The 15,348-nt window shown below is 41.5% G+C and overlaps 1 protein-coding gene across 1 annotated transcript; it reads left to right on the top strand.

Moving 5' to 3' along the window:
* The first annotated feature begins 12,063 nt into the window (after positions 1–12,063).
* LOC121774485 (protein FAR1-RELATED SEQUENCE 5-like) lies at positions 12,064–14,991 on the top strand. Its single transcript, XM_042171352.1, has 4 exons — positions 12,064–12,073; positions 12,564–12,892; positions 12,989–13,326; positions 13,539–14,991. Exons 1-4 carry the CDS (start codon positions 12,064–12,066, stop codon positions 14,989–14,991), a joined length of 2,130 nt encoding a protein of 709 aa, XP_042027286.1.
* The last annotated feature ends 357 nt before the right edge of the window (positions 14,992–15,348 follow it).

Consider the following 15,348-nt stretch of genomic DNA (forward strand, 5'->3'; position numbering starts at 1 on the left):
CTCTTTCGACGTCTTTGCGAGCAGCCTCTTGACGTTGCGCCTAAAGAACTCGTTTCGGGTCTTGCGGCATGTTGAGCATCTTCACGAAAGTCGGCCACCTTGGGTAGATACCATCGGCGAGATAGTACCCTATGTGGTATGGATTTCCGTTGACAGTGAAGTCGATCACCGGTGCTACACCATTCAAAAGATCATTGAAGAGGGGTGGGTGAAGAATAGAGCACGTTCAAGCCGTTGTTGGATCCGGCCACACCGAAATATGCATGCCAAATCCATAGTCGGTAGTCGGCGACCACCTCAAGGATAAGCGTTGAGCCGCTACCTTTGTGGCCGCTTAAGTGTTGCCCCTCCTAGCATTCAGACAATTCTTCCACCTCCAATGCATGTCGTCAATGCTGCCAAGCATACCGGAAAATCAGTGGACTGTTTCGTGAAGATGAAGCAACCGTTGACAATCTTCTATGGTGGGTGCCCGAAGGAATTCCTCACTGAAAGCAGAACGAACGCCGGCGCAAAAATTTTTTAGTCATAGGATTCCAGTTGACTCACCCACATGCAAATACTAGTCGAACATATTAGCCGTTTGCCCAATAGCAAGTTGTCGGAGGACACAAGTACACTTCTGCAATGCCGAGAGACTTTGCCGACCGGTTGCGTCTTTACGTGATTGGGAGTATTCAACACGGGCGGACAATGTGTTGACGATACGCATAAACAAGCGTTTTGACATGCGGAAATGGCGCCGAAAGTAATATGCCGGAAACCGCAGCTCGTTGGAAAAATAGTCGTGAACGAGCCTTTCGAGGGCTCCCTCCCGGTCACGAGGGATGTAGCGGCGATTTGATCTTGTTGGTCGAGGAGGAGGGGTGGGGCAGCGGCGGCGACACGATATTGTTGATAGTATTCTTGTTCTTCGCGCTCCACTTCCGCAATGATATCGTTCATATCCATTTTTGAATTTAGAGAATGTTAGAGTGAGAGAGAAAGATGTAGGTGAGTTGTATGAAAAAATATGAGAGAAGTATGAGTGAGAGATAATTTGATGTGAAAAATGGATGATGAATGTTTGTATTTCTAGATGATTTTGGGATTAAAAAATATAAAAAAATTCAAAATAACGGAAATAAAACGGCTATATTTTTGGGAATTCGAATTTTTTTTATTTTTAGGATTATTTTAGATTTAAAAAAAAAGAATTTCCAACGAAAATGTCTTTGGCGAATCAGGAGGCGCCACGTCACCCTGCTCTGCGGCACGGCGGTGCTCTTGCTATCGAGCAGGGTCATGCCGTCGGCAAGAGCACAGCGGCGAGCAGGGATCCCGCAACACCGACGGCACGGCGGGTGCTCTTATGCAAGAGCACCGCTGTGGATGCTCTTACAACATATTGGTATTGCTGTTAAAAGTATAATCAAGCCCCCTCTAAAACAAATTCTATCAACATTATAGCATATTGGTATTAATGGAAATGGAGGCATATAATTCCTTTCTCTAACCTATATATACATGAAGAAATAATAAACATGCGATAGTTGTACCTAGGTCCAATCCATCGGATTTCAAATCTGGCCCTAACGGGTTGCGAGCTAATCAAGTTATAATTTTATTAGGTTGAAAATTTCTAACCCTAACCCTCTAAATTTAGCGAGATATTCAGGTCAGTCCACAAGTCGTGGATTGCATTGGCATTGATGACTTAGGTATGGCTAATGCGTGAGACATAAAAGGGCACAGTAGCAATTTTTTTTTACTTTTTGTAATTGAATAATCGAATGGAAATACTATTACATTTGATTCCGAGTCTCTTAATGAATCGTAAGTGGTTATAATTATTTATTAAAGACATGTTCTTATTAATTTAATAAGTCTTAGTTTTCTAGTTATTATTAAAATTGAAATAATGTGGAACTTCCATTAATACTCCCTCCTTCCAAAAAAAAAAGTTATATTTTGTCATTTTGGAATGTCTACAAAAAGATACTCTCGTTTCTAAAAATAGAAATTTCTATTTACCTACTTTTTCTCCCATGTCTCATACTTTACCCATATTTTCTCTTCTTCTCTTCCTTTATCTATTTTTTCTTCTTCTCTTTTACTTTATCAATTTCTCATTAAAATTTGTATCATACACAAATGAGACTATATTGCAGAGCTGAGTAGAGAGTAGCAGTGAATACTCCTTCCTTCCCCTATTAATTATCCACTTGCCATTTTTCCCTTCCCCCATTAAGTCCACTTTCATTTTTTTATCATAAATGATAAGTAGGCTTCACATTCCACTTACATTTTATTATAAAATCAATATTCTCTATGTCTAGGCTAATATGACACATTTCTTAATCGACACAAGATTTTAGGAGTTGTTGGTTAATGTGGTTAATTAGAGGGGGAAAGAGTGGGTGTAAGTATTAAATGGAGAGAGAAAAAGAGTTGAATATTTAATAGGAGAAAGAAAAAAGTGGTTGGATGTATTAATTAGAGAAAGAAAGTTACCAAAAATAGAAATGTGGCATCTTAGTTGCGACAAACTAAAAAGGAAATTAAAGTGTCATTTTAATTGGGACGGATGAAGTATATAAAAGTGAGACTCATATTCCAAAAATATTTTCAACCCATTTTCCTTTAAATTTTTTAAAATCCATGTCGCGCGGACGATGCAACGCGTTTTAGTTTTTTTTTTAATTCAAAAATTTTGTTTATATAAATACTCCATCCTCAGATTTCATTTGTAACTTTTTTATTCACATTTGAACTCTAAAATTACGCTATAAAATGGATTCCGTGGATACTCAAGTCGTGGTAGCCCGATATTTGGAGATGGCGCACGGTGGCCGGGTACACAACCTGACGAATATCGGTCGTTCGACAATAACACGCAGTACGACCCCGACTTCAGTACGGATTCGTACGGTCTCTCTGACATGGAGCCGTCTCCAACTCGCCCTGCCGCCCCATCCCGTCGCGCCATGAGGATTTTTTCTTAAAAGGCTTAAGAATAATTAATCCTTATGTAAGCATAAAGTTTGACGGGGAAAATCTAAGGGCCTTCTTGGTATAGTGGAATGGAATGACATTCCTATCTCCATTTCATTCATTTGTTTGGTATTTTTCTTCCTTGGGAATCACCATTCAATTTCACATAGGAATAGTCATTGCTTCCATTTAGCTAAAGAATACTCATTCCATTCAAGTTTTCTCTTTTCTGTTTATTTTAGATTTTAATTACAAAACATAGTAGTATTATATTATATTTAAATTTAATATCACTCAATTTTATAATTTTATAATTTATAATAAAACTAAAATTTTAGAATTTGTCATTATTAATAAAATTCCACACTATACACACTCACTCCACACACTACACACATTTATACACCACACACACTACACACACCACACATAATTTACACACACTACACAATTCCATTCCATTTGTATTCATTACATTAACCAAGCACAAGAATGGAACGGAATCTTCATTTCATTCCTCCTTATTCCATTTCATCATACCAAGAAGCCCTTAAGTTCTTTCTAAAAACTACTATATCTATCTAAACCGAATGATTAATTGGGGAAGGTGGTCACCTCCACAGACTAATTGACCGGCCCATCTGCTCGATGACTCAACCTTGTTGTACACTAGTCCGAGACGGAATGCTCTCCTACTAAGATCCGAATTCAATTATTAACTTTGAGTAATCAAACAAATAGGCATTTCAAAACAAATCTTTTATGATAAGACAATGAATTGCAATCAATAATCTTAAAAAGTAATTTAATTGTATCCACACTTTAATGTGTTGGATATAAAGTGCACTTGTTTTTGGTATATTTGGTGGAAACGTGAAATTGATAATCAATTTGGGAACCTGAGTAAATTTGGATGACGTGCATCGAGTTGAATATTGTAAAAATCATGGATTAAATATGCCCGGTCAATGGATTTTGACCAAATAATAAATGTGACGAGACATTTAATTTTGTGAAATTAAATGACATAGCGTCGTTCTACATTTTACGTAGGTAAATGTAGTATATTCACTTTCTCAAATCCGATTTCCGGTGAGTGAGAAATAGTGGATTAAAGTTGGGCATAATTAGCTTTTAATTAAAGCTTAGAGTTGGAGCTTAGGGAATAATTAACTAAGTGTTAATTATCCCACATTGGAGGATTAACACATCTTTAATGTGTATAAATTAAGTGACTTTATGTTACTTAATAATTATAGTGGACCAAGATGGGTGAAAGAGCCCACACGCGCGCACACGCGCGCGCCGCCGCCGCCGCCCGCCCGCCCGAGCCCGAGCCCGAGCCCGTGCCCGTGCCCGTGCTCGTGGCTCGCGGGCCTCGGGCCTCGGGCCCGGGCCCGATCCCGATCCCGATCCCGATCCCGATCTCGATCTTGATCTTGATCTTGATCTTGATCTTGATCCACGTGAGAAATCCACACGCTCCACACACGGATGGCACACTCCTGCCACACGTCTGTAACCGACGTCGGTTACGAATTGCCATGATGACAGCCATCATGGCTGTTGACCCCCTGCAGTGGACTGAGCCTATAAATAGGCCAGCCATTCCATGCATCACTACACAATTCAAAAAGCATTCTGCATCATAAGCTCTCTCCCTCTCCCTGCATAGTTTTTCTGTCGAAGCTCTGCCCTCTCCTCCATCCAGTTCGCCGGAGCTCTGCTGATTGCGGTGCTGCATCAATAGAGACGTAGCCGTTTTACCTTTGGGGACGACACGCCAAACCGAAGAGCACTACCGGGGCGTTTCTCGTCTTGCGGGAAGAGGCCTCCTCGACTCGGCTTTCATACTGGTTTAGTTGTTTCGATTTCTATTGTAATTTCTTTAGTTCAGTTTCTCCTTTTCTTTCTTTTGGGTTGTATTACGCCCGGTTTTGTTATCTTGTAATCCCAGAAACCAACAATCGCAAGACGAGATAGCTTGCCTTTGAAGGAATTTGAACTTCTAAACTGAACTAAAACTTCCGAAACATTAACACCTTTTTCTTGAGATGTCGACGGAATCCAACACTGCTGCTGCCAACGCCACCGCCGCCATTCCCTCCACCATGGCGACCTCTGGACCGGTCAACACTTCATCGGCTCCCTCGATGATGCCAACCCCCGGCTTCCCAGCCGCTTCATCCACCGTCCCTTGGGTTTGGGACAACCCCTTCGGGGCGTCCACTGGTTCCACCTTTGGTGGTTCGGTTGGTTCCACTTTTAGTGGTTCCTTCGGGTCCTTTAACGGATCGAGTGCTGGGGCCTTCGGGTCTCACACGAATGCTGGGACCTTCGGGTCTCATGCGGGTGCTAGTCCCTTCGGGGCTGGTACGACCATGGCGGGCTCTATGCCCAACATGAATGGTGGGGGCTCTATGCCCAACCAAGTTGTTGGCTCCTTCGGGGGCAACGGAATTGGTTCCTTCCAAGGACCAACTGCGGCACCTTTGGCACCAAGAATGATGCCACCTGCCGAGAAACCACCCAAGTTTGGAGGATCAGACTTCAAGAGGTGGTATCAAAAGATGTTGTTCTATTTGACAACATTGGGCGTCGCCAACTTCCTCACGGAGAACGAGCCGCCCGCACCAAGCGACCAAGAGACTAGGCTCGAAGTCATGGCAGATTATGAAGCTTGGAGGAAAGGAGATTACCTTTGTAAAAATTTCATTCTAAGTGCTTTAGATGATAGTTTGTACAATGTATACTCCAATGTAACCACATCTAAACAAATGTGGGAAAACCTAGAAAAGAAGTATAGCATAGATAATGCTGCAGGGACGGAACAAGTTGTAACATCCAAGTTTATGGACTACAAAATGGTCGACTCTCGACCCGTCATGGAGCAAGTCCAAGAGCTCCAAATGATCATCCACTCATTAGTGGCTGAAGGGATGACCTTGCCCGATAAGTTCCTAAGGTGCACGATCATTGACAAGCTCCCTCCAAGTTGGAAGGACTTCAAGAGTTATCTCAAGCACAAGCGAAAGCAGATGACCCTTGAAGACTTGATCGTGAAGTTGCGCATTGAGGCCGACGTGCGCAAAAGTGATCAAAAGGCTAAGGGCTTCACCCCAAATGAAGCCAAAGCCAACCTGTTGGAGCGGGGCGGTCCCTCCAACAAACGCCCTCGCCCAAACCGTCCAAACGACAAAGGGAAGGGAAAGCAGCCTTCAAAGAAGTTTGAAGGCGACTGCTACAAGTGTGGCAAACCAGGCCACTTTGCTAAAGACTGCCGCAGCAAGAAGAGAAAGCCGGCTGCCCACGTCGTTGAGAAGGAGTTCAAGGACTGGGATGAGAACGACCTCATTGCTGTGGTCACTGAAGAGGTCAACCTTGTTAACAACAACAAGGGTGGCTGGTATATTGATACCGGCGCTACTGCACATGTTTGCGCAGATAGGAGTATGTTCTCCACCTACAACAACGTTGAAGGGAGAAAGATAAACATGGGGAATCAAGCCTCGTCTGAAATCCTCGGAGTTGGTGATGTAATCCTCAAGATGACGTCTGGCGTCTCAATCACCTTGAAGGATGCGCTGCACGTTCCGGACATCCGGAAGAACCTAGTTTCAGGATCAATACTAGTGAATAAGGGTTTTAAACTTGTATTTGAATCCGATAGGTTTGCATTGTATAAGTTTGGGAAGTCCCTCGGAAAAGGTTATGTAACCGACGGACTTTTCAAGCTTAGTGTAGCAACACTGCGTGTTCCAAAGCCACTGACTAATAAGAATAAAGCATCTACTTCCTCTTATTTGATTGAGTCTTCAAATTTGTGGCATTGTAGATTGGGACATGTGAATTCAAAAGCTATTAAAAGATTAGTGAATTTAGATTTACTAAAGGCTAATGAATTGGATACCCAAGATAAATGTGAAATTTGTCTTGAAGCAAAAATGACTAAGTTGTCGTTTCACTCGGTTGAACGAAGCACAAAACCCCTTGAATTAATTCACACGGACGTATGTGATTTAAAGATGGTGCAAACTAGAGGTGGTAAAAAGTACTTTATCACTTTCATAGATGATTGCACAAGATATTGCTACATTTATCTTTTAAGAAGCAAAGATGAAGCAATAGAGGCGTTCAAAAATTATAAGAACGAAGTTGAGAATCAACTTGGTTGTAAAATCAAAATGATTCGAAGCGATAGAGGAGGCGAATATGTAGCCCCGTTTGAGGAGTTATGCAACGCAAGTGGTATAATTCATCAAACAACTGCTCCATATTCACCACAATCTAATGGTGTTGCAGAACGCAAGAATCGAACTCTAAAAGAGATGATGAATGCACTGCTACTCAGTTCAGGATTACCACATAACATGTGGGGGGAAGCTGTTTTGACAGCAAACTATATCTTGAATAAAATCCCTCTCAAAGGAAAAGATGTTACTCCTTATGAGTTGTGGAAGGGAAGGAAGCCATCCTACAAATACCTCAAAGTGTGGGGTTGTTTGGCAAAGGTGATGGTTCCTCCGCCCAAAGAAGTTACAATCGGACCTAAGACGGTTGATTGCATCTTCATTGGATATGCACTTAACAGTAGTGCATATCGATTTGTTGTTCACAAGTCTGAAATATCGACTATCACAGTAGGAACAACAATTGAGTCGAGGAATGCTGTATTTCTCGAAAATACCTTTCCTTGCAAAGATAAGGAAAAAGTATCAACCAATTCTGAGACAAGAATTGAAGAAGCCACTAGTTCTAAACAAGTGGAAGAAGAAGCCACTAGTTCTAAATCAACAGATGCGGAACCTGAATCGCGCAAGCGTGCAAGGCCCGATCCAAAAGATACAGTACTAAGACGTGGTAATAGAGTCAGAACACCAAAAACTTTTGGTCCTGACTACATTGCTTTCATGTTGGATGAAGAACCAACATCGATAAAAGTAGCCTTTGCTGGCCCAGACGGGCTGCATTGGAGAGAAGCTGTTCAAAGCGAAATTGATTCAATTTTGCTAAACCACACATGGGTGTTGGTTGATTTGCCCGAAGGTGCTAAACCTTTAGGATGCAAATGGGTTCTTAAAAGAAAGTTTAAGGCCGATGGAACAGTTGATAAGTATAAAGCCCGATTAGTAGTAAAGGGTTTTAAACAAAAAGAAGGACATGATTTCTTCGATACCTATTCACCTGTAACAAGGATTACATCTATCCGGGTGCTTCTCGCCATTGCTGCATTGCACAATCTCGAGATTCATCAAATGGATGTAAAGACCGCGTTTCTGAATGGTGAACTAGAAGATGAAATCTACATGGAACAACCCGAAGGGTTTGTAGTACCTGGACAAGAGAAAAAGGTATGCAAGCTCGTGAAATCCCTATATGGATTGAAACAAGCGCCATTGCAATGGCACTTGAAGTTTGATAATGTGATGTTATCAAATGGGTTTAAAATCAACGAGTGCGACAAATGTGTCTACATCAAGAGCACTAATAACGGTCATGTTATAGTGTGTCTCTACGTTGATGATATGTTAATCTTGGGTAGCAACACTCAAGTAATTAACGATACAAAGGCCATGTTAAAGAGAAACTTTGACATGAAAGACATGGGTCTAGCCGATGTAATTCTTGGAATGAAGATTCTAAGAACGAATGATGGAATCATCTTAACACAATCACATTATGTTGAGAAGATATTGAATAAATTCAAAGCCTATGATGGCGCGCCGGTTAAGACTCCAATTGAACTCGACGTTCACTTGAGCAAAAACAAAGGCGAGCCCGTTGCACAAGAAGAGTATGCACGGGTCATCGGGTGCATTATGTACTTGACTAATTGCACTCGACCTGACATTGCTTGTGCCGTGAACAAGTTAAGTCGTTACACGAGCAATCCAAGCAAAGAGCATTGGAGAGCTCTTGTGAGGGTTTTGAGATATTTAAAACACACTCAAAATCTTGGGCTACACTTCTCGAGATACCCCCCGGTACTTGAAGGGTACTGTGATGCCAATTGGATATCCGATAATAGAGACTCACTTTCAACAAGTGGATATGTCTTTACTATTGGGGGTGGTGCTGTATCGTGGAAATCCACAAAACAGACCTGTATAGCCCGATCAACAATGGAATCGGAGTTCATTGCCTTGGATAAGGCTGGTGAGGAAGCCGAGTGGCTTAAGAACTTCCTTGAAGACATTCCATGTTGGTCTAAGCCAGTGCCACCAGTGCTGATTCACTGCGATAGCCAAGCGGCTATTGGAAGGGCAAACAATGGTTTCTATAACGGTAAGTCTCGACATATACGTCGACGACATAACACCGTGAGACATTTGATCACAACAGGGGTGATTACAATTGACTATGTGAAGTCAATAGATAATCTAGCGGATCCGCTAACCAAAGGGTTAAACCGTGATCAAATGAATAAGTTGCTAGAGGGAATGGGTTTGAAATCCACAAACTAAAGAATTATCATAGTGGTAACCCAACCATGATGACTGGAGATCCCAAGAACTTGGTTCAAAGGGACAACTAAGCTATGAGAGTTCATGAGAAACACTCAACTATATCTATTCCCTAGAGAGCAATAGAGTGTTGGAGAGCTTGCCTAGTGGTAAAGGCTAAGTCTATGACTTTTAATGGTTCTTAAGGATCTCAAAGAGATGGAATTCTCAAAGAGACCAAGTATGGCAAGGTACTTGACTAAGAATCACCTATGTAAGTGCGAAGTGTGGTCGCTTCATAAAAAAATGCACTTATGAATCCAAAGTGGTGTCCAAGACCGCAATGGACACAAAACGTGAGAACGGATGAGGTTGAGGTGTTTAAGCGTTAACACCATTGTCTCGGTGCACGCCGTGGGGGATTAGTTCAAAGCATCGCGCTACTAAGCCGCCTGTGTATCCGATGGTGTCGACTATGGAGGGTTCAAAGTCAACAACTACCTATCCTTATGCTTATATACCTCTCGAGGGTTGAGCTTGTGTCTGCATGCATATGCACTTGGCTATTTCCACTCATGTGGGGGATTGTAAAAATCATGGATTAAATATGCCCGGTCAATGGATTTTGACCAAATAATAAATGTGACGAGACATTTAATTTTGTGAAATTAAATGACATAGCGTCGTTCTACATTTTACGTAGGTAAATGTAGTATATTCACTTTCTCAAATCCGATTTCCGGTGAGTGAGAAATAGTGGATTAAAGTTGGGCATAATTAGCTTTTAATTAAAGCTTAGAGTTGGAGCTTAGGGAATAATTAACTAAGTGTTAATTATCCCACATTGGAGGATTAACACATCTTTAATGTGTATAAATTAAGTGACTTTATGTTACTTAATAATTATAGTGGACCAAGATGGGTGAAAGAGCCCACACGCGCGCACACGCGCGCGCCGCCGCCGCCGCCCGCCCGCCCGAGCCCGAGCCCGTGCACGTGCACGTGGTCGTGGTCGTGGTCGCGGGCCTCGGACCTCGGGCTCGGGCCCGAGCCCGATCCCGATCCCGATCTCGATCTCGATCTTGATCTTGGACTTGGACTTGGACTTGGATCTTGGCAATTGGTCTTTGGGTGGTCTTTGGGCTTGGTGCTTGGTGCTTGGCCCAAACTATTCCTTTTGGACCACCGCCGAGTCAGCAATCCAAGTGGCTTGACACGTCGTCAAGCGAGGCACAGTCACGGGTGCCACGTGAGAAATCCACACGCTCCACACACGGATGGCACACTCCTGCCACACGTCTGTAACCGACGTCGGTTACGAATTGCCATGATGACAGCCATCATGGCTGTTGACCCCCTGCAGTGGACTGAGCCTATAAATAGGCCAGCCATTCCATGCATCACTACACAATTCAAAAAGCATTCTGCATCATAAGCTCTCTCCCTCTCCCTGCATAGTTTTTCTGTCGAAGCTCTGCCCTCTCCTCCATCCAGTTCGCCGGAGCTCTGCTGATTGCGGTGCTGCATCAATAGAGACGTAGCCGTTTTACCTTTGGGGACGACACGCCAAACCGAAGAGCACTACCGGGGCGTTTCTCGTCTTGCGGGAAGAGGCCTCCTCGACTCGGCTTTCATACTGGTTTAGTTGTTTCGATTTCTATTGTAATTTCTTTAGTTCAGTTTCTCCTTTTCTTTCTTTTGGGTTGTATTACGCCCGGTTTTGTTATCTTGTAATCCCAGAAACCAACAAATATCACAAAAAGATTCATGAAAATGTTCAATTGAATATTGAGAAGAAGACGACACAATACTTGGAGCTGGCGACAAGGGACAATGATCTGTATCATTTGAACTAGGCGAATATCATTTGGACAAGGTGTGTACATAATAGCATTAGATTATCTTAGAGACTCTCATCTCTTGTAAATGATACATTTAAACTTAGAGATTAGCTTGGTTTTATTAGCCTATAAATGCCAACTATAGTACCATTTTATGAGTTTTGAAAGATTTCCCAAATCATATTAAGTTGTTGAGATTTTCTTTTGAACATTTTCTATTTTAATTTCCTGTAGCATAGTGTTCGACTTCAAAATATGGTATCAGAGCATGTCACATAAAAGGCTCGCATCAACATATCATAAAGCATAAACCATACTCCATCGTACTATATTAAAGTAAATTTTCTTTGACTATACCTTGACAATTCAGACATATATACGTTTATCCATATTTATTTTTACAATAGAATGTAAAGTACAATTATATATATATATATATAGAGAGAGAGAGGGGATTGTATTCAAATCCTTTTCACCTAATAAATCCTTTATCCTTCTTAATCTCCACCGTCGATTTGCACTGATCTAGCGGTTCACATATTAAGCTGAAACATTAAAATTTAAATCATGTTAACCGTGTAAAGGGCACAATAGGAAATAACAAATGGAGTTGGTTATGGTATGTCCCATGATTTTCTCATTTCACGATTTTTGCAATTTGTCAAATTATTCCCCTCAGATTTTTGCCCAATCTAGTCTCCCTTTTTGCTGGTTTATTTTTTTGAGTCGACGGTACTTTGTGAAATCGTCCTTTCTCACATTCAATCGCACACAGATTTTCATTTTTCAAGTTTGTTCGGTTGCCAATGGAAGAAGGTAAGTCAAAAAAATTTCTCCATGTTTATTGTTTTTGGTGTTTTACTTTTCTTATCGAAGTCCAGTCGCACTACCCGATGTTAGTAGATCATGAAATTTGTGTTTGATGTTGGCGTGCCTTTTACTGTTTTATCGAAATATGATGGACCGGTCACGAGTATGTGGTGGCAATGGTGCATTCAGAATACTAAGTGACATCATCCTTCAATAATTACCCCAGGGAAGCCGATAGTAATAGTAGTATTTGACTACAGGCAATAGTAGTGTTATATTCTATTAGATTGAAAACATGTATTTATTTCCACGAATTACAGCCATCCCTATAGTGTTTGTGTTAATGTTGACGTAGTAGTTGGACAAAATTATACATGCAATGTATCATTATTACTACATAATGCATTCATTTTGTGCGGTAATGTAGCGTATATCTCTTATAATTCATCTTTTGCTTAACCTACCAAATGTCATACTGTTTCGTGTTCACACGCAGTTAGGGTTGTGCATGCCTGTTCTGATCAATTAAATCCTGTTGTTGGTCAGAGGTTCCAATCATTAGAGTTTGCAATCGCGTTTTATGATGTGTATACTAGGGTCGTTGGGTTTGACACGAGCAAACAAGGTGTGAGGAAGGTGGACGAAGTTACAACGTGGTATTACGTCGTATGCAATAGGGAGGGCCATAAGAAGTCCATCCACGATGACCAGTTGAATGCACGTTCCGGTTTCTCAATGAAGCGCCAACGCTTATCGAAGAGATGTGGCTGTAAAGCTAGTATTTCCTTCAAGTATTTCTCTGATAATGGACATCCAGGTTATATGGTACATGATTTCAACGAGGTTCATAACCATGAGATGGTTGAGTCCGAGCACTAGCAGTTTATGACTGTGAACCGTCATTTGGATGACATTCACCAGAAATTCATACTTGATTGTTCAAAAGCGAATATTGGACCCACATTGACATTTAAGGTATTGAAAGAAACTCTCGGTGGCTTTGACCTCGTTGGTTGTACGGTCGGTGACATCAGGAATGCGTCACGCGACATTAAAGCATATGCGCATGGGTTCGATGTGCAAATGGTATTGGACGACATGGCGAAAAAGAAGGAGATGTCTGAGTCGTACACATATCATTATGAGGTTAATGAAAACAACCAGTTGGTTGCGTTGTTTTGGTGTGACGGCTTAATGAAAAGGAATTACCATATGTTCGGTGACATTGTAGCCTTCGACACCACCTATAACACAAACAGGTATATATGGTTCTGCTATAGTAATTGCATTATAAATACGTTTGCATTCATTATATTAGTATAACAGTTGCATTATGCAGATTAGATTTTCTGTTATTTGTTAATTATATCAAGTGCATTAAAAGTACATATTCGTACATTATGATTTTGTTATTGATTCATTATGTTTTCGTTGGATTAATTGGATGACACGCAAACGATTGTTTATGTAGGTATTGCATGATATTCTGTCCTTTCACGGGAAAGGACAATCATGGAAGCCCTGTAACCTTTGCGGTTGGCTTGTTATGCAATGAGAAAACAGGGGCGTTCGGATGGTTGTTTAGACGTTTTGTTGAATGCATGGGCATAGCACCGAAGATGATCGTGACAGATCAAGACAATGGAATGAGATCAGCCATCGAAGAGGTTCTGGTTGGCACGCGTCACCGATGGTGTATGTGGCACATAATGCACAAGTTGTCCACCAAGATCCCAAATAGGTTGCTCAGGGATGAAGCTTTCAAGAAGGAATTTAGTGCATGTGTTTGGTCTGATCTGCTTGAGCCTGACGAATTTGAAGAGGAGTGGAAAAGAGTGGTGGAAAGTCATGGGTTGGAAGACTTTGACTGGTTTAACTCATTGTACGAACACAGGCATTTCTGGATACCGACGTATTTTAGAGATTTTCCAATGGGTTCGATGATTAGGACAACATCCATTTCCGAATCGGAGAACAGTTTCTACAAAAGATTTCTGAAGCCCCGTGCGAACATAGCCGAGTTCTACATGAATTTCAACCATGCTGTTGAGTTTCAGCGTAACAGTAGGACGGCGTTAGACTACCACGATGCCACTGCTTTGCCCATTTTGGCGACTACATTGCCGTTTGAGAAACATGCTTCGACGCTTTACACGGATACGATGTTCAGGAAAATACAGGAAGAAATCGTTGAGGGTAATGATAGATGTCGCGTGCTAGGATTTTCTTCGACTGAATTTGTTGACACCTACAAGCCTGGGGATAGCAATCGCAAATCGTATTTGGTGACTCATGATAGGAGTGCTGAGTCATATTATTGCGAATGCAAACTATTTGGTAGGCATGGATATTTGTGCAGACATATTTTTTTCATTTTCAGGAACAATGAGTTGAAGAAAATACCAGAAAAATACTGCCAAAGTAGATGGGTGAAGACTCCGCTAGCCAAGGCGGTCCATGGGGAAATTCATGATGACATACCTACCAGATCTGCTGTTGACGATAGGCAAGCAGTGTCAAAGCAAGGCATTTCTATGTTCTATGGTTTCCTCCGGCGGTTTGAGGAAGACATTGATTTGCTACGGGCATTTGTAGGCGGCGTTGAAGAACTTGGTAAATCTCTGCAAGCTGGGAATCCGACAACGTCAGCAATTGAAAAAAGGCGAATGATTGAAGAGTTCTATGGCATGGTGCGGCCTGAAGTTGAGGTTCATCCTCCAGATGTGGTCAAGACCAAGGGGCAAGCTAGCAGCTCAAAGAGCCGACTGATTTCGAAAGGGGAAAAGGCTCTAAAGGATGCTAGTCGGCCTCAAAGACGGTGTAAGGCTTGCGATGAGATGGGCCACCATGACTCCAGAAATTGTCCTAGACTTAAAGAGATGGAGATGGAGAAAGAGTTGGGGAAGGGCAAGAGTACGATGTGATGTAATTTATGGATTTATGTAGTCAGATTATTTTTCTTATATGACTCTATATTATCTTATTCTTTTCGTTTGTGACATGTCTTTGTTGCATCAGAATTAACTAAACTCAGGAATTACAATTTTATTGAAAGACACTGTGCACATTAGCCATCTGCAATTTCATCTTGGCCCAAGTACCTACAAATGTATTTATGGTTCCAAATAATGCTGTAATTTTAAACACATGATGAACTAAAATAACATAATAATGCATATGATAAGTACTTATATTCAGCACCGATTACAGAAGACCCGTTATGAAAAAAAACATAATGCATTAAAAAGTCCCTCTAATGTAAATATCAAACCAAATAATGC

This window comes from Salvia splendens, chromosome 17 (genome assembly GCF_004379255.2).
Source record: "Salvia splendens isolate huo1 chromosome 17, SspV2, whole genome shotgun sequence".
NCBI lineage: Eukaryota > Viridiplantae > Streptophyta > Magnoliopsida > Lamiales > Lamiaceae > Salvia > Salvia splendens.